Below are 23,638 nucleotides of genomic sequence, written 5' to 3' on the forward strand. Positions count from 1 at the left end.
TGTAGGCAGCGGGAGTTCCTCACCACTCTGTGGCCACTTTAGAGATGATCAAGTACTGAGGGCCTGCTGTGTTTTCGAAGGCGACAAGGCATTGTGGTGGGCTGCCTTGGCCCTGGCCAGTCTGTGGAAGTGTGCTCTCATAGTGCATAGTGGTGGGGAGTGTAGTGCTGGGTCTGCAGGTGCGTAGTCTGCTGTGGCCACTTACAAAACCTACAGGAGAACCTCACTGACTTAAGGGAGTGTTGTAAGGATGACTCCAGGAGGCAGCAGGTAAAATCTACAAAGTTCCATTTATTAGGTTGTTACAAGTAGGTAGCTCAGATATAGGGAAGAGCCCCAGAGGGGACGCACCGGCCCCCACCACCCAGGCTTACATGTTCCAACTGCCTGAGGTGGTACACAATCCAGATAATGTTCACAGTTCCTGGGAATGGCTCTGTTCCCCAAGTTTCCCTCCACAAAACAAAAGTTCCAAAGAATAATCAAGTCATTTAAGGCCCAAGAGGGTGCCCCTCTCCCCTTGGTGTTGCAATCCTCTCCTGGGGAAACAATTCCCTTCCCCAAGTCTTTTCCACACTGTTTTTCAAAACCTCCAGGGCAGGACTACTCCTTGGTATTCTCTTTTCGAAGCAATACAACTCGGGTGTGGGTCGTAGACTTCAAAGACACTTGGTATACTCTCCCACCAGGCTTTCTCATGTAATTCCTTCGGACAATTTAGGTGCAGGTCCCAAATTCGCCAAACACCTGGCATAATCTCATGCCAGGCTTTCTCTTTGTTTCTGCATTTCTTTGATTCACATAGTTCCAATATTCTGCATTGTTTAAACCAAAACACTGGGTCTTAAGCCCCCTTTAATTTGCTTTCCTTGTTAAATGTCCAAACACCTGGTATACTCCCCTGCCATGTTCTCTCTTTATTCTTGCATTTCTTGTATTCACGCAGTTCCAATATTCTGTATTGTTTTCACCAAAATACCGGGTCTCAAACCCTCTTCCATTCACTTTCCTTATAAAGTGTCCCAGTGACCCAGCCTCCTTACTCCGGGTAACCTGACTCATGTACTTTGCACTTTTGGTACATGGTGGAGTTGCCGAAATGCACCAGGGACCCGACTTTCCTTCTCAGGGCTCACCAGCTTTCTCTGGCATTTTTCAGATCTCCCGTGGCAAAGAAACGGAAGCGCCCTGAAGACGTGTCTCCTCTCCCCGGCCTTACCAGCTTCAGCTGGCAGCTTCCACGTCCTTTGCGGCTCCCGCCTCACTGCTGAGCCCTTCTCCATGTTTGGACAGTGCAGGCACAGCTTCCCCGGGCCACGGTCACCAGGAAGGGTTCTCCTCTGTTCCTGCTGCGATCACAGAACGGCAAACCAGCTCTTGCAGTCCTCCTTCTCCCGCTTTCTCCCTGCTCGTCTGTGGGCTCCTCAGGCTGGTTTTCCCGGCAGTAACTAGCCGACTGCAAGTCCTGTTACCTGCAGCTGTTCAATCTTTAAACTCCCGCTTCCAGGAAGGGAGTTGCTTGGAGGCAAGCAGCTCCCTCCAAACACTACTTGGCTCCTCCTGATTCTGCTGAGTGTTCAGCATTTCTCTGCCCCTCTTCCTCATCTCAGTCTTTAGTAATCTGTTGGTTACAGAATATGGAGGGATACTATTAGCAGGTTGTAAGGGTTGTTGAAGGGGGGAAATCACAGTATGGAATTAAGGCACAGGGAAGGGATATCCCTAAAAGTGAAAGGGGGATACCATGTCTCATCTGATGAAGCCAGGCTTTCCCCTTGAGGGTTGCCTCCCTTCATGTAATCCTCCCTAAAATAGCCATCCTCAGGGTCTGGTAGCAGCTGCCGTCCCCTGTCCACGAGCAGAGGCTACCTCTGGGAAAGGAGTGATGACACAATCAGATTCATCACAGAGCCCTCTTTGCTTGTTGAGGTAGCAGCAGCCAGCATGTCGCCCAAGGGAGAGAGAGAATGAACACAGTCACTAGACGAGCTTTCTGCATAATTATACCAGATGTCAGATGCAAGATGTTAGAGAAACTGCAGAAAATCCTCACTGGCTTCTGCATGTCGGCGGGACATTGAAATGGTACCTGATGATGACACTCTACTAGTCCATTACGCAAGAGGATGCCTTCAATACCTCACTTCTGACACTCTCTTCATTCCGTATAAACACAGAGGTGGTATTGCTCATGTGCTGCATTTCCAAAAGTCTGCTGGCCTCCGGAATGCACATCCAGTTCTGAAGGAGGCTATGAACAACTTCTCCTTCAACTTCCATCTGCCACAGTGCTCTGTAGTCGTGAGTACGCACCAGCAAGTAGATAGCTGTATTTCCTCTTCACCGGAGGTCATCGACACTGCATCTTCATACCTTCATCAGAAGGGAACCCAAACAACAGGAAGAGTTCCACTCCATGCCATACCCCTCCAGCCAAGTGATGATGTCAGCAGATGTTGCTTTGCAGGGGAGCATGGCAGAGCTCCTTTGAGCCAACTGATCCAACGCAATCCACTCAGCAAAGTCATTGCCAGGTAAGGACCATTCACTTAGCCCCATAGTATGATCTGTGGACCATTACCTCTGCTCCATAGTACACACCATATATAAACAGTCTCAGGCCCTTCTGCTGACAGTTTTTCACCAATTCTTGACTTCCCAGGCCCCCTTTTCCACGTGTAGCCCTGCAAGCTGATCAAGTCACCTGGATGCACCCGGCCCCCTCTCCTTCCACTTACTTTGTCCTGGGACATCAAAGCAACTACCATGTGGCCTTGCCTGCTGTGTAGGGGTCCTGAGTGATGTTTGATCATGCTTAGGCGCCTCTCACCAGCCTTTTACTTTGCCAAGGAAGTCCCAGAGCTCTCTCATAACCCTGCAGCCAGTCTTGTTGCAGGAATCCTGGGTGCACACAGGCACCTCTATACAAGTCGTCCTGGGTGATCTCCGCCACGTTTAGGTCCAACAGCTATGCAGACACCATGGGTGCCCTGGCAGCACCCTTATCCTCTTCCTGGGTGCATTCTGGAAGCTGCATTCTGGAAGCAGCCTTTCTAATCCGCCCTGGGTGGTGGGTTTCCAGCTGTCAAGTGGCAGTAGATGTGTAAACTTCTTCCTGCACCCCCTGCAGCGGGTAATATCTAAATATCATCTCTTTTCAGCTCATGCACGAGATCTGAAGCCAGCTCGTCACCAGTGTTGTAAGGATCAATCCAGAAAGGCTGCGGGTAAAATCTCTCAAATTCAATTTATTAAGATGTTACAAGTAGGTAGCTCAGATATAGGGCAGAGCCCCAGAGGGGACCCGCCGGCACCCACCACCAAGGCTTACATGTTCCACCTGCCTGAGGTGGAACAGAATTCAGAGCCATACTTTCCAGGCACTCATCAACATAGGCCTATATTACTGCCTCAAACGGTTTAAAGACACGTGTCATTGCTCCATTACAGACGCCTGTCTCTCTGTTTAGCAGTGGGCACCATGTGTTTGAACGCCGCCCTGGTGTACCCATGATAGACTGGGGAACAGGGTTCTAACTTGGTGTAAGGCCCATGCCTCATCAATTGGGTGAAACCTCAATCAACTAGGTTACAGAATTGTTGGGAGGCAGATGTATACACCACCCACATTTTCTGCCCGCCCAATCAGGTTTTACACAGGTGAGAAGCGTTACTCAGTAAGACAACCATACTGCCCTTATCCCAGGCAGGTACAAGATGAAGGATATCTCAGGGGCAACACGTTTGTCTTGGAAGCAAGACATCCCGATCCTGGGCTTAGAAACCACTCACAGATATTAAACGCCTTATAAAAGAATTCTAAAGACATAAAGACAATCTAGGCTGAAGATGACAAATGCAGTCTAGTTAACGTTGTACCAAATAATGCACGTGCATTAGACAGAAAGCAAATATGCACTCCACGCGAAGAACACGCACACTAGGTAAAATATGCATTTATACATGACAAATATTAACATAGAAACCACAAGACACGAAGAACATTAACATAACCAATGTATAAGCTGAATGCAAAAGAAATGACACACGAGTATAGCTAACTAACATAGAAATCAGAGAGTAATGAGGCAGCCATCCTCTTTAAAATGTTAAATAGGTCCAGTCCTCAAGAATTCGGAACACATAGAAACGCTGACTCCACAGAAATACAAATCTGTGCAGAGCTAAGGTGGAAGTTAGCAATTAATATAGTGAGGATGACAATAGCAAAGTGAAGGTAGGAGATAGCAGTTCCCCAGACACAAGCAGGATACTCCCAACACTATTAAAAATGTTTATATGAAGACAACCATCCTTTGGTTGGCAGGTGCACAGAATAGTAAGCCAGCAAGCTCCACGAATAATAACTCAAGAGAGTCCCAGTGGAAGTAGAAGACATGACACACACGTTAGAATTAGCTAAAATCCCAATAAATAGAAGTTAATTCCACATCATACACAGCCCCCTAACACGTGATTTATAATTGAGAACACTGTCTATTCATTAGGAGTCAATAGATAAGGATGCCTGTGGTACTTCCTAAAAGCACACATGGAGCACTAACCGCCACACAAGGTCAAATACAAAGGGATTGCATGGGCTCAGGGCCAAGGAATAAGGGTTGGTAGCTTCTTTAATGAACAGAAAACAATCCATGCACCTCTCTCCCCCTAATACCAGTTTAGCACATATCTTAACGACCTGTCAAATTTCAAGGTTGGCTAGTAGGAAGCCAACCAATCAAATGCCCTAGTGTCATACCACCCACCATGTAGTATGCCAGCCAATTGTTATTCTTAGAAGTGATGCATTTTTATTTTTTGTCAATATTGGGGTGCTCAGGAGGAGCCATCATATTCAGCTAACCCAATCAAATGTCTAAATCCCATTCAAACTATATGTAGCTGGGTCCCTTAGCTGATCCCCATTCTCCGTAGGTTTGGTAAAATTGTGATGATGTCTGACACATATATGACACGTCCGAGGTACTTAAAGTATTGTTTCACATGTTCTCGATGAGAGCCTCGAGATGTATATGCTTGTATGCTGTGCCTGCTTTATTTTGGTGATAATAAAGCTGAACTTTGCCTTGCACTTTGTCTACTTCCTCCTTGAGTTTCGTTTGGATTGATTCCAGTACCTCTGGAATAGCTGGGACTTCTGGGGCCACTTAACAGAATATAATCTGCCCAAGACTCCTGCACTTTAATGCACTTAGTGGGTGGAGGCTGGAAAAGTGCAAGATTGCAGTGATGTGCTGTTGGCAGCCTCAGCCCGGTGGTTCCGTCGGCTGGGCCTGGGGTGTATGCGGCCGGTAGTCGTCGTGTGCTGATGTGCGAGTCTATGTGTGTTTTTGTTTTGTTGTTGCAGTGTAGTGAAGTTCGTGCGGTTTGATGCGCTAGAGGTTTGTGGTTGTGTTTGGTTTGGAGTTTGAGAGGTGTATGCAGAGAAGGAAATTGTTAATGGTATTCGTTAGTCATCTCTATCCTGCACTGAACCGGTTGGGCTCGTGTAATCTTACCCGACGGGATGCTTGTACACCCTGAGCCTCAGGAGGTACGTGCCCGTTTCTTCATTCGAGGCCGTTTGAGGATCTAGCTGTCCCCTCCGCCCGCTCCCTTAATAACCTTGCATGCTCCTCACCCCCTCCACATGACTAGCGCCGCTGCTAGTGTCCATACACCCGGTTGTGTGGTGATTGGCGGTATCTTGTCCGTTCCACAGCCTCGTGGAACCTAGTTGTGGCTGTACGGGCGGTGAGGGATAGTAAGGGTTGGCTGGAGTAGTTGTATCCGTTTCTCTGGGTCTCGCGGGTGGACCCCTGTGTCCAGCGTCAGCCCTACTGGTGCCCAGGGTACTTCTGTCGGTTCTAGGGGTTTGTCAATGTCCTTTTTTGATGAGTCGTTTGTCTTATTGTTGTTTCGGTTTTAGTCTCCGGTGTTGAAGAGGCAGGTTTTTAGTAATTTTCTGAATTTAAGGTGATCTTTGGTGTTCCTTATTACTTTTGGGATGTTGTTCCAGGTTTTCGCGGCTAAGTGGTAGAAAGCGGTGCCTCTGAGTTTCTCCTTGATGTAAGGTTTTTGTTCCAGTCGGATTTCGTTGGTTGACCTGAGCGGTCTCGTTGGCTTGTAGATTGTTATTTTTTTTTGTAGGAATTCTGCTCCTTGTCCGCTGATTGCCCTCGCAGCATTTATTAATTGTGGATTTATCATTTTTGTTTCTGGTTTACAAACAGAAACAATTGGCTGTGCAGGAGACCTCTTGATGAACCCTTGCTCTACTACACTTTAGTGTCTTGCTCAAAGGTTTAGCACAAGCTGCTTTCCCATTGGTCACCTATCCAACCTCAGCCATTGATAACTTGCAGAATTAATATAATGGTGATTGTTTTCTAATTGTTTGTGGTATTGAAATTGCTTGACAAAACTGTGGTGTTCCATGAAAGCGATCACTAACATTGCTACCATTGCTGCACCCTCTGATGAATCTGATGGTGTCATCACTCCTTTTCTGGCGGTGACCTCTCCCGACGTGGCAGTCGTTACCTGATCCTGACCCTGGGGGTGGCTACATGAGGAAGGATCACAAGGGGGAGACAGCCTTTGGGAGAATATCATGGCGCCATAGGACGAGACATGATATCTCCCTTCTTCTTTTGAGGATACCCCATCCATGCACAATGCCTTAATGGCATATTGTTATACCTCCCCTCATTCACCTAGGAAAGGTACTGAAGACCTTTTTACAAGATCTGTATGTAAGCCGTCAAAATCTGACTTGCCTTTTAAGACTCATAACACCTTATCTGACTACCTACAAGTCATCCAGAGATGACTTGCCCTTAAAGATCTCTGAAAACAATTACCCAGACTTTTCATGCAAGTTGTCAAGAATGGACTTCCATTTCCATAACTACAAGAATATTGTGAGGAGGAAGATGAGCCCAGGAATGTAGATCAAAGAAGGCCAAGAACACAAGCTGCACTCTAGTTGTTGTGATCCTGCAGCCAGGACATTTAAACAGGAAAAGCAGCTGAGGGTGGTGCGCCGATGGCAGGAGGAAGCTGCTCCTCATGGTACGAACGGAGAGACCGCATGGCTGGAGAGAGTTCCATGGAGCCGACCGGCTCGAGAACCAAGAAAGGGAAGAGGACCGCAAGAGAGAACGTGCTGCGGGAATGGCAGAAGCTGACGGAGGGCTCCTGGGTGTTTGCAGGCGTTGAGAGGCAGCCTTCGCCTTACCGAAACCCGGAACGGAGCGGAAGAGCCCTGCAGGAACTGCGAGAGGCAAAGAAGCTGAGGAATAGTGGCAGCGAGAAGGAAGGAAGCACTGAACGACTTCCACCGATTTGGTGCTGGAGAAATAGAGTACACCTGCAACAGCCATCCGCCCAGGGGAAGCATGGACCCCGGGGCAAATTGGCAGCCACGCCAAACACAAATAATTGTTAACAAAGCACATGAAAAAGAAAGAGCAAGAGAACATTTTTTTAAAACAGAAAAAAAGTGAAAGACTTTCATGTTTGTGAGTGCATGCAATACACATATATGAGAAGCCCTGGCAAGATAATATAACAGGCAGATACATTATCATTATACATTATCAGATAAAGCAAACATAAGAGTCTATCGATTTTGGAGGCGTGTGCAGAGCCTACATGTGAAAAGCCCTGGCAGGAGACTACACCAGGCAAATTAAAGGTACAAGGAAAATAGATATATAGGAAAGTCCTTACAGGAGAGTATACCAGGCAGTTGCAACTGTGTGCATATATGAAAGCCCTGGCAGGAGAGTATACCAGGCAGTTGCAAGTGTGTGCATATAAGAAAGCCCTTGCAGGAGAGTATATCAGGCAGTTGCAAGATTGTGCATATAGGAAAGTCCTGGTAGAGAAGCACGCCAGGCAAGGACAAGCTGTATAGGAAAATGCAGAATCTATAGAGGTACTGAGAAGGATATATGAAGAATAGCAAAAGGATGTGCTAATCGAGAAAAGAGGAGTCAAAACCTGGCAGGAGAGTACACCAGGTATCCTAACAAGATAAAGATAAAGAGCCAAGTTGTTTTGTGTACCAGTTGTGTTGTTGATCAAGGGAAACACAAAGAACTGATTTTCGGAATACATAACAAAGTGAAGAGAAATCCAGCAGATGGGAACCACCCTCTGGAACAAGGAACTCTATCTTTTTGGACCTTTTGTGTTGGAGTTATGCATTTTCCCTTTTGCACATTTATAAACCACTCAAGGCCAAAGACATTAACCTTTTCACCTTAGAGTTGATTTTGTTCGAATGTGAGGGCCAGAATAGTACTTTGGACACTGGACAGTTTTGTTTTGGACATTCTGACATTGACAGACCCTTAGTTTTAGTTTAAGGTAAGGAAACACCTCTTAGAGCAGGGACAGAGAGGCATTTCTACAACCCCTTTTACTTTAATAAAGGTCCTTGACCAAAATCATGATTCCCTCGTGTCAGAGTCTCATTCCTTGCTCATCACAACCCCTCCCTCGAATGACATCTCCGTTGTTATATTTCGTGATTGGTGTGTGTGTGAGTGTGAAGAAGCTAAATAAACTCCATAATGTGTGTTTGGCAGCAGCTTTCAATCAGCAACTAGGGTTAAGGATGGAGTTGAGGGTGTGGGGACACGCAAGACATTTCGATGTATGTTTGCACATCATTGCCAGGTTTTGACACAAAGGTCGAAGGTACTTGCACCATTATATGGGACTGTCTGCAAATGTGCAGCAACTCATTTAACTGACGGTACAAAGGACCTCTATTCACAAAACTAGAGACAACAAACCGTAGGTTAATCACCATTCTTGTGCCGTATCACTCACTTAAAACATGGCTGTGAAGAAGGTAAACACTCTTAGTTTCTTGTCCATTGCGATCCTATCCCACATCCACCAACTGCCCCCATGAACCCTACTGTACACTTGAATTCTCTCTTGTCTCATCTCTACCTCTGACTGCTTTTTGCCCTTTTGTAATGTAAAGATTTCACAGTTGACAGTGGTTTCCAATGAACTCACAAATGTACGTTTGGCGGCCGTTCAGCTACAAACACTAGTATTTATGTTCACGGATGGTGTGAAGTTAGAGTCGGGGGCATGGGGAGCCAAGACTACAGCTATAGGTTGTTCATTAATATACTACAGAACAGCGTGTTTCTGAGCGACTGCAGTAGAGGCATAGGTTATAGAACCCCATACACAAGCCAAAACTAGCTTCTCCAGTGGCTGCTTTTGTTGGATTTGTAACAGTGTAAATAGAAACAGAAAGAGACATGGTTGGGGGGGCAGTGAGCATTGTGTGCTGTCGTGCAGTGCAATGCAATAGTCCTTTTGTAGCAGAGCACAGTCACTTTCAGTGGCAAGAGGGCGGCAGAGCTGTGGTGACTCTCACCCCACCCAAACCCTTTCTGAATCGGCCTATTCCAAAATTTATTTTGGTGATTTTGTTTTGATGCCTTCAAGCAATGAAGCTTTTTTTTAATTAAATGGTTTAGTTGTATACAAACTTTTTCATTATCAGCTCCATTTTCCTTCATAATTAAACGTTATCCCAAAAATAAAACAGAGAACGCAAATCAGAAAAGAAAAGAAAAAAAACAAAGAATACAAAGCGAAAGGAATCTCAGTTTCAGCTGCATCCAAGTACAAGAAAAACAGGGGGAGGCGTCAGCATCAGAAAAGCGAGGAGGGAGTCCAGACGAAAAGGTGTGTGTTTGTAGTCCAAGCAGATATATGTCTCGCTTGTATGCTTCGAGTTCTAGGGGGTTCCCCCTTTCTCATGCCCTCCGTCAGTCGATAGGTCGATCGGTAGAAGGTAGACCGTATCTTAATTCTGATGTACGACCACTTCACTATGTTCGAGTCTTGCCAATCACTTCTTTCCAGAATTGTACTACTCTGAATAGGAGCCTCTTGCGATTACCCAACATCAGGGTTGCCCATCCTTCTTTGCTATGTAGTGATACAGCTTCATTAGGGAGCATAGCCGAGTATGTTCTTCTTTCGCTCGCGAGATTTGGACATTCTATAATTATAAGGTAGAGCGTTTCTGGTTGGTCAGTGCTTTCACAGCACCGACATATAGTGGATCAAGACGAAATTTATTTGGTTTTCGTTAGCACCTCTACTGTTGGTAGTAGATTAAGGCACATGCAGAGGAATATATCCTGAGTCTGTTGACATGGAAATATGAAGCTTTGAAATAACAAGAAAAAATAATACAGGCTACAAGTACTATTCTAGTGTCTCTAGCTACAGTACAGTATTTGCTTCTATGCATACATGGAGCAGTATGAACTGTCCTGTCTTGGTTGGCCGAGGGGTTCTGTGCACTCGCTTGCTAGCTGGAGAAAGGCTCGAGCGCAACCAGGGGTGGTTTGAAATAATCCAAGCATCAGATAACATAGGTTCAGAACTTCGGGACAACCAACTTCTTTTTTGGCTTTCTGGTACAATAAAAATAATCACTATGGTGGCTTTTTAGTTACGACATCTTTATTAAAATAAGCACTATGGGTTAGGCTGCCTTCTTTCATTTCCTATCTTTCTTAGAGTACCTTTAACCTTTTAGTTTTGGTTGCTGTTTTGGTAGGGATGTTAACCTCCTGTAGAGTGCTTAATACTGCCTGATCGCTTCTTGCACCTCTTGAAACGGGAACCATTTACTGCCAGTGTGAATTGCTAGGATAGGGGAGGGGAGCGACACCACTTACATGTAAAAAGCTGGCCCTAACAGTTGCATGGTTTACATCATCATGCCCTCGGCGCTGGCAGAAACATCCCCATGGCAGCTTCTGCATGGCGCCACACCCATACCTGCCTAACCTCTGGGTTTTACCCGGAGACTCTGGGTTTTTAGCCTCTGCTCGGGTCTCCGGGAAAGACCCTGGAGTCTCCCGGTTGTTGTGGGCGGGACCAAAAAGAATGCAGAAAGGGGCCAAATAAATATACAATGCTGCTTTCAATCCGGTGTTGAAAGCAGTATTACCGCGTTTATTTTGCATAAGCTTTCATTCTTTTTGGCCAGTTTGCCTTATGTTTTAGTCACCCTAAATTGAAGGGCGACTAAAACATAAGGCAAACTGACCAAAAGGAATGAAAACTTAAGCAAAATAAACACGGTAATACTGCTTTCAATCCGGTGTCAAAGCAGTATTCCTCGTTTCTTATTTTTTCAGCTTTCCTTCTTTTTCGCCAGTTTGCAAGGGCTCGGGTTGAGGGTACACGTGGGTGGACTGAGTCCACCCACTTTTTTCAGAGGGTGAACTCGGTCACCCCCAGCTAAAGTGAGAAACATTGCAGGTTCTCTTTGAATTCATGCCGACCCCAGGGATTGAACCACAGACATCAGGTTTGCATGCTGAACACCCCACCACTACACGGATGAAAAACAACAAACAACTAAGGCGAAATTTCCAATTTCGGTATTTTAACGTTTTCAAAAACACTATTTGAAGAAAATATCCTCTCTTGCTGTTGTGTGTCTATTGATTTTATGGAAGGCGTATGCCATGCGTCCTATGCAATTTGGGTGGTTAAGAATAGCCAATTTAATAACATGTATTGCATTCCACTGTAAAGTGCAACCTGCACATTTTGACATGAGGGCGGGGCGTGTTTGTGGAGCGTGTGCAAAGGGGCGTAGTCTTGTGTGGCTGTGGACGGGGCACAAATCTCAGGGTTTTTGATTTTCAAATGTAGGCAGGTATGGCCACACCATGGAAAGGAGCACTTACGTTTTCTTTAGGAATATTTGCGTCAAGGAAAAATAAATAAATAATTCAGGGAGAGCCCACTTAAGGAGACATGGGGTCTCCCATCGGGGAAGCTGTGCATTGCGTGTCGGATGACATTTCAATTCACGAGAACTGGCTCAGTGACTAATGACTGAATATTTTAAAATGGCTTAATCTGGTTGGGGTGAGGGACATGGGGCATTGTGTTTGGTTGAGTGTAAGGGGGCCATGGGGCATAGTGTTTGGTTGGGGGTGAGGGACATGGGGCATAGTGTTTGGTTGGGGGTGAGGGGGACATGGGGCATAGTGTTTGATTGGGGGTGAGGGGGACATGGGGCATAGTGTTTGGTTGGGGGTGAGGGGGACATGGGGCATAGTGTTTGGTTGGGGGTTGGGGGCCCTGGGGCATAGTGTTTGGTTGGGGGTGAGGGGGCCATTGGGCATAGTGTTGCACTCCAAGAGTGAACCCAATAATAAAGCTAAAACAGGCACAGTTAGGAGATGGTCATCTTTGGCTTTTTGAGGAAACCTGACTCAACGAAGGCCATACTCCTCTTGGGCAACCCAAATAGCAAATTGTAGCAGTCCAAAATAACGGCATGTCCAATCTAGGGTCAATAAAATATATATAAGTTAATTAAACAGGCGGGATACAATAACTAAATAGAAATAAATTATAACAATGGAAAATGTGTTGTACAAAATGTAAGTTTGAAATGCAAATAAAAATCTTTACCCCTCAAAAACATTCTTTTTCCATGTGTTTAGTACAACTTGGGGGTTTAAAAAGCCTCCTGCCACGCCCCGCCTACCGCCCCGCCCACATTTACTTTTCGGCTCATTATAGCCCTCATGTAAGGTACTTTCGGCCCTCTGTCAAAATCAGTTGTGCATCCCTGAACTAGATGATGGTCACGATTACACCAATAGAGTGACATGATATGATAGGTTATTTATAGCGCGCTTAATACCCAGAGATTTCTAAGCATGAACACAGGGATCAAAACTGTGTTGCTCCGTGTCGTCTTGCTTCCAAGGCAAGCACGTTGCCGCTAAACTATCCTCCCAAGACAGTGCTGGCCATCCATTTGAAAAGAGCCTTGTTTGAAGCTGTTGACAGGACTGTGTGCCAGGTAGTGTCTGACATCCTCAGACCTGTTCTCATGATTGGTTGGAAGCCCACAGGACTCATGCCAGACCTTGTACCAGTTGGCATAGGCAGAGTCTCAAGCAAGACGTCCTAAGACTGTGACTTTGACAGTTTCTCAAATACAAAGAGATCGATAAAGGGTCAAGTCTATGGGCCCAAACGAGTTCTTCCTCTTCTACTCCTATGGGCCTGATGATTTATGAAAAGTGACACTGTGCTGGGGTATGCCAGCAAAGATGCTAAAAAAGCAGCCTTCCTAGAGATGATCAATGTGACCGGCCCTGTGCCCACAACCCTAGGTGATGGAACAACGGGTTCAAAGTTCAATAGCATCAGTCAGAGATGAAGCGGTGTCAGTCTCTTTCAACCACGACCTTCAAGAGCACAGGAATGATATGCTGGAACTTTCCATACTTTCCCGGTGCCTCTTTTCTGCAATTGGATTCTTCTCACAAAGACGGCTGAGGCAGTCAACCCAATGATTCTGGAACAGTCGCTAGAATTGCAGATTGGAGGTTTTATGGACATACGGGTAAGCGTGTACCCTTTCAGAACCAGCAGCTGAACTCAGCCTTCCCTCCTCGACTCCCTTGACAGCCAGGAGATTGAAGGCACGGCTGGTGTGTAGAATAGCAGTTTGATTCCATGTCCAAAACGTATACTGAACGTGCTGAATATTTGGCTTCCTTTATTTTAGTAGAAGCTAAATCTTTTATCACTGTTGGGGTGCATTGCTTAGGGATTTCAGATGACCTAAAGTCCATGGATGGTAGCCCCACGGTTGAACAGCCTATGGGATGCTGGCTAGAGAAAAGAGTGTATTTATTAAATTTTCTGACTCCTCACTATACATGGCTGTGGGATTTTAGCAGAGCAGCTCACCTGTGTAAAGACTGGCCAGGCTATCCGAGTCTCAGTCTGAAGGCACCGTTGGGAACAAACAATATGGTTTTATGTATATTGTCTTGCAAAGACGTTTTCGATGTCAACACCCTGGAAACATGATTACAATGTTGCCCTTGTAAAGGTTTATGTTTCCCAGTTCTATACATACTAAGGCGGGGACTGAGCCATTGTGCTATTCAGCCTTTCTGACCAAACCCCAGATTTGTGTAGTGCATTGTTAAAGGCCTATAGGATGGCACATGTTCCTAATATTCATAGCAATAAGGACCAGTTTCTTGCTGCACTCGCTAGACTGTTTAAGAGCGAGCCAGTACCTATGATTGAATGGTGGGTAATGTGGATGAACCCATCAAGTATAGAGACCTGATTGCTGGGCGTTTATTCAGCTCTTAGTGCAATGACTTGTAAGGCTTTGATGTTCGGGATAGACTGGAGGACATTATGAAACTTAAGGACTGTTCCAGTGAGTCTGCTTTTAAGGCCTTCCACTACAAGCCGATTGAGGACATGCCATGTGTGATGATGAGTAAGCGCTGAACAAGCATAATGCAGATCCTCCACACGGATTGGTGCAGGGAGCACAGATTGTACATAAGACAGTGCCGTCTGTCATACATGATCTTGCTTCAACATGGACAGTGTTTTAGGACTAGTTTCAAAGTGAGGATTTAAGTCCTGCTCCCTATTTTGACTATTTGTTTTGTTGCGTGGAACTGATGCAAACTATTCAGGAATTAGATGGCGACAGGACATAAAAAAGGAGTTTAGGAGGATTCCAAGTCTTTGTGAGTTGGTTTCGGTGGAGTTTGTCATTTTGGTGGCTTACCATGAGACTGTATTGCATTTGGAATACAATACGGATTTCACATCAAAGAAAGACGAAGGACAAAGGAGGGGAAGCAGGGTCACAGCAAGTGCAGAATTGGATTAGAGAGTACAAGTCACATATTCATTTTTTAGTTTTAGACATCTACCCAGGGTTTTCCATGAAATAAAGTTGTTTTTTAACAAGTTTTCTTGTGTGAACATGTAAGTAAAGGAAGAAAGTATATTGCTCTTGAAAGTTTGATAGAATCAGTAGTTCCTTGTACTAACTCATGTGGGCCATGTGTATTATATCAGGCATAATAATCACACAGGGTAATGTGAAAAGAACATTTTGAAATTGTTCTTAGAAATGACTCAAAAGTTTGACAAATGTCTCTAGTGCAAGGCTGGTAGAGTGCCCCCCCTCAGATAATATAACTATAATATCAGGCTTGTATACAGGTAGATGTGTAGGATGGCTCCTGCTTCTACTTATTTAACTGGAATTATGCATCACGTTTTCCAATTGGAGCCCACCTCCGAGTGGCCTTTTGCGATAGATAATGTAAGAATATAGCCCGCAAGACTGAAGCGGGAGCGTTATCTTGGGCAATGGCCCAACCCCGCGTTATGACCCGATGCAAAGCCGAGGGCCATCGCCCGGGAAGTGTTATTCTCCAAGTCAATAATGCCAACGATCGCCAATAGCACACAGGGGTAAGGAACATGGAGTTGTGGCAGTGAAGTAAAGTAGTTTAAAAGTGAATAAAGTAAAAGGATGACATGTTTTAATAAACGAAACATGGTTTTATTTTGTAGCATTTCAATAGGAAGGTTGCTTTTAAAAGGCAAGCACTGTGATCGTGAGCTTAAGTACATGGGCTCTCTCTATCAAAGGCAAGGCCTTTCCCCATGTTTTAGCTTTCACAAGTTATAGTTCTTTTTTTAATTCGTGATCATTTGTATCCTCAAAACTGTGCACTGGTCAACTATTATATTGACAGCTTGCTCGCCTGATTCATAGTTTGATTGATAGGTCGATGGAGGAAATAGATAAAGCAGGTACTTTTATCTATGCTGCGACTGGGTGCCAGACCAAAGTAACAGAAACATATAAACATGGGATGTTAAAAAGGGAGAACATATGAGAAACCATATGTCTACTGAAACCACCTCAATGGCTGAGATCTGCTAGGTGTGAGCTGAAGAAATCAATCCCATATTATAGACATAGGTCCATATAAGCAGCAGTCTATAATGCAGCTCCAAAGTAAAGTATTGCGTTGATCATCCCCTCCAACACTGAGGGCAAGCATTTTCTAGGTGGAAGGGCGTGGCTGCCCTGAGCAGGCAGGTCAATGGCCTTCCATACTCTGTATTCCCCGGCTTTGCTCCCCAGCGTGCCCATCATCACTGCTGTTCCTCCCTTATTCTAATTTGGCTGCAATTATGCTTTTTCTTTTTTTGCGCCCCAACTCTTTTTCTATTGCTGAGTACCTAGAAGCCATTCATTTCTGTGGTTTGCGGGGTAGAAGGAATTAAGTGTATTAAGAAAGAAAGTCTTGTTTCTACTGTGCACTTATTAGATGGGAACAAAGAAACATCCCTGTTTGATAGCACCCAAAAGCTTTTTACCATATCAGAAAGTGTCATTTAATGACCCCTCCCATTCCTCCACCCTCAGCACCAATAGTTGGCAGCGTGAGACAATGCATACACACTAACCCATTATCAGCGCACGTTAGGTGCAATACTTGTGTCATCTTAAGTTGGCGAAGGGCACATCGCTGCCAATATGTACACAGAATGCGGACTCTGACTGTCAAAGATTATGAGACCCAGAAGAGGCTAGGATTGAGTTGATATGGAACATGCCCATGTTCTGAATCGTGTCAACTGGAAGATGTCCTACTCAAGCAGAACTGGTACACATACAACACGAGAGAAACACTGATTCAGAATACGTTGCACATATCCCCCACTTCTAATAGCAAGAGCAATATCCACCCGCTCATTCTTTTACCATTATTTGAAATGGTAAGTCACGCGTGTGATACCACTCCCATATCTCATACCTCAGTAAAAACTATAACATGTAATAGGATAAGAGTATTTTGAGGTTTGCCGCTAAAATGGAAGGATGGGGAATCAGCACCCACTACATCTAAAAGCAAAGTTCCTTAAATTATGTTATGTTAGGGTTTTTCTTAAGTGCAAAACGTCCAACGAGTGGTCCCTTAGCGCTGATGCATAGACAGCTGGGGGCTGAAGAAGGAAGTACAAAGGATATAATTGCTTGACCTGACTGATGACTGGAAGAGGATGTAACTAAAACAGGCGATTTCTGACTTTCCTCTCACCAGGTAGGATAGCCCCTCTCTCCCAGAAACTGCTGGGAATTAATTTGTTGTTCAGGATTCAGAAGGCTGGAGGGTTTTCCACCGATCCTACTTTCGATGCATCTCACAGCTTAAAAAACTTGAAATACATGATGTTCGAGGAACGAAGGTGGGGTGTTTGCACCACAGAAACCTTCATGCGCTCTACAGAGAGTTGTGCTGGTTGAAATAGCTATATAGTGCAGAGAGCACAGTGCCGGCTCTAGCATGGTCTCTGCATTTCAGCTGCAATATCCACTAAGGCCGCCACATTCGATAATCACAGATGTGTAATCAAGGAGCATGCAGGGAATTCAAACAGAAGGTATTTACATGCCAGCATCATGACAGCACTTGACCAACAGCAGCATATACTTTGTTTACATGCTGAAAAAGAGGAATGTTTTGTATGACAGTGAAACACTGATGCACTGGCTTCTGCTTCAAATCCTGCTGCATCATTCTTAAGGCTGTCATCCTGAAGTCTGTGAGATACCTCAGTGACAAACTCAGCATCCCCAGAGGCCTACGATCCACCAGAAGGAAGTGTGCAGACTTGATCCCCAATGGTGCAGGAAGAAAAGGACCATAAAACAGGCCTTCTCTGTCTACGTCCCAAGACTCTGGAACCTCCTCACAGTCATCATCCAACTCGCCCCCTCTCTTCTACAGTGCAGGAAGGAGCTCAAGATTATCCTCTTCAAGGGACAGCTCCTCCAAAACAGCTATGTACACACATCCTCCACTCCCACCCTACCGGAAACTGGGTGATCTGCTCCCCAATGTTTCCTTGCCTGATTGCTTAGAGATCCCTTCTTGCTAAATTGCCCATACACCCCCCTCCTTGTTGTTAGCTCCCCATTCCCCTATCTGCTTCCCTCAAAGGGATCTTCCCCGTATGATTGTAAAGCATTCCGTTGCTTCCCGAAGATAGGTTGGCACTCCTCAAAAAATACCCTAATAATTATTATTATTATTAAAAGAAAACCTGTCTAGACTTCTGAAGTAATTTGTGGGACAATAGAAGATCTCCTATCCAAAGGAAAACTCAATGTGTTGTACCTTCTAAGGAGTTGTGGGGCAGTTTTCAAGTGAACATTCTTTTGGGAAGCCCAGTATTATTGATTTGATAACAGAAACACCTGCATCTCCCAGATGATTGGATTAGCATACTTGTGTGCCAATACCCGGCCTCCTCAGATTCATGTACACTTACTCTGCATGTTTTGCTGCATCTGAGAGTTTCTCTACTTCTTCCAGTTGTTGGTTCAACCAGGTTTTGTTCTTTTGGTAGTCGTCACAGAATGTCTTGATTTTGCTGATCACCTTCAGCAGATCCTGAGGAGTGGCTGGCAAACTGATGGCTAGTACATGATTTGCAACCTTCTCGATGTCTTCAGGGGGCACAAACTCATCTTGGAGAAAAAAAACAGAATAGTTTCACTTCTCGATAGAATATCGGCTACAAATGAGTGATAGGACTTAATAGGAAGTATATTCTTAAAATACAGTGATGCGTCCTAAGCTGAAGTCATCTCCCCAATCCCTGAGTATAGACTGCTCAACCTCTCCCCATAACCCCCCATTTTGATGTGCTAGAGCACTTTCACCAAATGAGTCGGATTTTTGATCTCTCCTTCTCGACCCAAATTCAGAATATTATTGTATTTTGTTGTTGACATTTTGCACTGTTTACCATAGACGTGCTTTTACCTCAAATGGTTTCAGTGGAACACTAACTATACCTGTAGGTGCAAGATATTGAAAAGTAACACTCCTGACTAGGGATTCACTGGCCAGGGCAATCAATGTCCCCATTTTCTGATTTCTTAGTATTGCACTGTCAGTATGTGGAGCTGATCCAATAATATTGAAAGTTGATGTTTCTCAGCACACTTTGTGATGTGTGATTAAAGATGTCAACCGCGCCTTAGGAGGAGCCTCGGCCAATGATCCAGCCACATTATCTGCATTCAAAGGTGTGTTTTGTTGTTTGTTCACAAACCCATGTTGTTGGTAACAACTATACAAGGTTAGCATTTGGTCCTGTCATTGTTCTGGTGGTTAGTGACCCATACAAGAATTGAAATTGGGGAGTGGCAACGTTTTCTTTTTGTTATGAAAGGCTTCCAAGTTAAACAGACTTTCATAAAACCCACGTTTTCTTTCCCAACATCTGGAATATCGAAACAGTTTGATATAGATGGAAGTGATGTCAGCCTACTGGGACCAAGATATGAGTTCTACGCATTTTCGGAAAAACTTCTGTACACGTTTGCACTTAAGGATTTAGGATGCTGGTATGCCCTGATGAATGTACTAGTCAAGCGGGGGTCTGCAATTTGCGGCTCTCCAGATGTGTTGGACTACAATACCCATTCACTATTCTGGATAGGGCTGATGTGAGTTGTAGTCCAGAATACCTGGAGAGGCTAAGAGAGATGGGGTTGATAGGAGACAGAGTTTGGGAATTCCAGAATCCCAGAGAACTCTAGATGATCATATCACCATCTCAAAGCACCCTGTAATTTGACAATAAATACATAACTAATGCTCATATACCTAGTAAATTTGTCTGAATGCTTAACATTTATGTAAGTTACACCTTTAATGGTATTACATCAAACAAAACCAAAGAAGAGAAACTTCAATTTACTGTGGTAAGTAGAAGTCATTTTACTATGTCTATGCTCAATCTAATAGGGTGAAAACACTAACATTTATGCACCCTGTCTCCTCGCCCATCCCTCTTATGTACCTCTATATTCAAGTCCAGGGCAAGTCCAGCTCCTTCATTGGTCTCCCCAGCAGGTACTCTGCCTAATTACACATGAACTGTGCATTTCCAATTGAATCCAATAGCTGGCAGCATTTCCATATACGTGGGAAGAAAAGGGTGTGGATCACAACACAAAGGCTAAACAGCTGTGCTGTTGGTGCCTAAAACAGACCTTTATTATATTTGTATATCATATTTACCCATCAAAAAGAGTTTCACTTGCTGGATGAGATCTTTTGTTTTTTCTTTTTCCATTTCCATTTTTTTCATAGCTTTAAGTAGTGTTTCATTCAACTTCTGTGCTTTGGTCTTGGACTCAGCTGCCATTTGTCTGATGGTTTTAATCTGAAAATAAATATTGAAGTAGTTTGTGTTTTAAATATGAAAAAAATCATCCTTGTTTAACTAATCAGGTACGTTTTGAAACACAATATTAAATAATAACCCCATTAAGAAAGAATGACTGGTTGGAGCATGGACACCCACGTGCCACTGAAATGATTTATCAAAGGAATTCAAACGAGAATCAAGGCACAGCCAGACAGTGTGGTAATGAAAATCCATAATGAATACGTTTATTCTTTGAGCTTCAAAGGTACTAAGCAAAACAATTGCTTGTTAGCTTAGTACTGCATATGCAGCTATCTGGTCACATAACATATTCAATGGAGGGCCAGTACTTGCAAAAGCACACTAGAAAGAATCATTTATTGAGTATGCCTGCTATGTGTAGCACCTTGTAAAGGCAAAGGCGGTTGTGCGAAGTGATATTGAAAATACTATTATTATTACTGTTCGGTGGCAACTCTTTTCTGTCAATGGTGGCACTTTCAATGTTGCATGTAAAGCAGGTGTGTAGCAGTCCTCCCATAGGCACCAGCTCAAAACCACAGGATGGTCCATTGTGCCCTTATTAACTTATTTTATGTTATGTTATGTTGTGTTATTTGGCATTTATATAGCGCTCTATATATCATTGGTATGACCTCAAAGCGCTGGTAGGCTGAACGCCCTTGGGAACCGTACTTCTGGTCAGTAGAGAGACATAGTGTCATAGGGTGCGTGGGTGTACCAGATATGTGTGCAGCTGATGTAATTGCCGGGTGCTAGCTGCATCCTAGCGTTAGGTGTGGTGCTGGAGATATCGTTTGGATGTGTGCAGTCTGGTGGGTGGACACCCAGACTGGGCTCTGGCTGCGTTAGGCCTGAAGGACGCATATGTGAGCGACTAAGCCGGAATGTGCTCGGCTAGCTGTGTTTTATTAGGGTGATGAGCTGTTCATGGGGTAGTATTCGTATGCCAACTGCTAGGCCGAATTAATCAGGGGTATAGCTGTGTTCTAGTTGAGTGATGGTGTATAGTAGAGAGTAAGCGTACTGATGTAATATGATGGTTATCTTTAAAGCACCCGACACCATGCAGGTGAACAGGATGGCAGGGAGCTTAGCGACACACAGACGCCTAGAGATAGGGTGCTGGGCTTATAGCGACAGGAGGGGGCATACAGATATATAGCAACACCATGGAAACAGGAAAGCAGGGTACACAGTGACACATGAGTGGGGCATGCTAACATTTACATTCACATTTCTATCCACATGCGACTCAGGATAATGCTTATGATTTATCTAAGTGTGGCACATGCTACCTACCATTAACAGTTCGTTTAGGTGAGGGACATGCTGGGACATGCTAACATGCACAATTCTATCAAGATGTGAAGCAGGCTAATGGTCATGGTTCCAACTAAGTGTGGGACATGCTACCAGTCACAATACCATCTAAGTGTGGGATATGTAGACAATTCCATTCTATCTAGATGCGACTTAGGTTAATGTTCACAATTTCATCTCCAAGTGTGGCACATGCTACCACTGACAATTTTGTTTAAGTGAGGCACATGCTACCATTCACAATTCCATCCAGGTGTGGGCATGCTACCGTTCACAATTCCATCTAAGTGTGGAACATGCTACCATTCGCAATTCCATTCAAGTGAGGCGCATGCTACCATTCACAATTCCATTTAGGTGAGGCACATGCTAGCATTCACAATTCTATCTAAGTGTGGCACATGCTACCATTCACAATTCCGTTTAGGTGAGGCACATGCTACGTTTCACAATTCCAACTAAGTGTGGGACATGCTGACAATTGCATTCTATCTAGATGCGACTTAGGCTAATGCTCACAATTTCATCGCTAACTGTGGCACATGCTACCATTCATAATTCCGTTTAGGTGAGGCATATGCTACCTTTCACAATTCCAACTAAGTGTGGGACATGCTACTATTCACAATTCCATCTAGGTGGGGGACGTGCTACCATTCACAATTCCATCTAGGCGTGGGACATGCTATTGTTCACAATTCTATCTAGGTTTGGGACATGCTAACATTCACATTTATATCAAGATGCGACTCAGGCTAATGCTCATGATTTCATCTAGGTGTGGCACATGCTACCATTCACAATTCCATCTAAGTGTGGGACATGCAATCATTCACAATTCCGTTTAAGTGAGGCGCATGCTACCATTCACAATTCTATCTAGGTTTGGGACTTGCTAACATTGATATTTATATCAAGATGCGACTCAGGCTGATGCTCATGATTTCATCTAAGTGTGGCACATCCTACCATTCATAATTCCGTTTAGGTGTGGCACATGCTACCTTTCACAATTCCATCTAGGTGTGGGACATGCTACTGTTCACAAATCTATCTAGATGCGTCTTAGGCTAATGTACACAAATCCATCTAAGTAACTTTCTAGTAATCTTTGAGCGCACTATGTGACAGTCTTATGTGGTGGAGTACAATTCAGAAAACATTCAGTGCACTGTCTCGAATTGTTAGACCAAGAGGGAGGTGTGCAACTGATTACATCTATGTGTGGTGCATGCTAACATTTACACTTCCATCTAAAGTGTGGCATACGCAAGCATTCACAGTTCAGAGGTAGAATAATGTAGAGTGGCTGGGCTTTCTGGAGTAGAGTAATTGCTCTACTTCCCACCCATGCCACACTTACTTTTTTGGTGGTCAGTGCTGGTTGACGGCTGGCTACTGGCTTCCCTGGTGTCTCCCGCGGACACCTGCTGACACTTTCTGGAGCTGCCTCTGTTGGAACCGCCCTTTGCCTTGGGGCCCTTAGCCGACGGGGCTGCCGGGCAGAGGGCCGCCCTGGGAGGGTCACTTATGACCTGGGTTATTGGCCAATCAGGGGAGGTGCGAGGGTTGGGAGGCGGGTGTGAATGGAGATGACACCGGAGGGGCCTGGAAGAAGCGGGATGTACGCGGGTGGCGGGGGATTCAAATGTACATTTTTATAGCCGGATTCAGTGGCCTGGAAGGGCTAGAGGGGCAGATGCTCACCTGGCAAGGTCGTGGGTCCAGTAGGCACACACAGGCAGTGCCGATTCAATAATTGAGAACACGGAAGGGGTCAGCCAATCAGAAGAGGTGAGAGGGTTGGGAGGTGGGTGGGAATGGAGGATGGATACCGGAGGGGCCTGGAGACACCGGGATGCACGCGGGTGGCCACTGGATGGTCCATTGTGCCCTTATTAACTTCTCCCTAGGTTATGCTAGTGGTCTCTATGTAGACCAATGAAATTACCATACTGCAGGCCGAAAAAAGGTTCAGAATGCATTTTGAGAACCTCACTTGCACACTTCTAAAACAGGATCAAGGGCTCCCACCCCAACCGTATTGAGTACTTTGCTCACAAATCCCTTGTGAACATCCAATAGACCTGGCGAAAATGATGGAGACAAATCACGCATATCCATAGCCATGTGCACCCTGCAATTACACATTTCTCATGCATCTGCATGGCCGCAGCATTGCGCT

General features: G+C 44.8%; 1 protein-coding gene across 3 annotated transcripts in view; it reads right to left on the bottom strand.

Moving 5' to 3' along the window:
* LAMB4 (laminin subunit beta 4) overlaps positions 1-23,638 on the bottom strand; it is a 933,969-nt gene that overhangs the window by 83,929 nt on the left and 826,402 nt on the right. For all 3 annotated transcript variants that reach the window (XM_069629159.1, XM_069629158.1, XM_069629160.1), the window contains 2 exons: positions 19,980-20,124; positions 18,217-18,415 (listed from right to left, as the gene is read on the bottom strand). In XM_069629159.1, the coding sequence (XP_069485260.1) occupies positions 18,217-18,415; positions 19,980-20,124 (344 nt within the window). The remainder of the gene's footprint in view (positions 1-18,216; positions 18,416-19,979; positions 20,125-23,638) is intronic.

This window comes from Ambystoma mexicanum, chromosome 12, assembly GCF_040938575.1.
Source record: "Ambystoma mexicanum isolate Mex_15411 chromosome 12, UKY_AmexF1_1, whole genome shotgun sequence".
Taxonomy (NCBI): Eukaryota; Metazoa; Chordata; class Amphibia; order Caudata; family Ambystomatidae; genus Ambystoma; species Ambystoma mexicanum.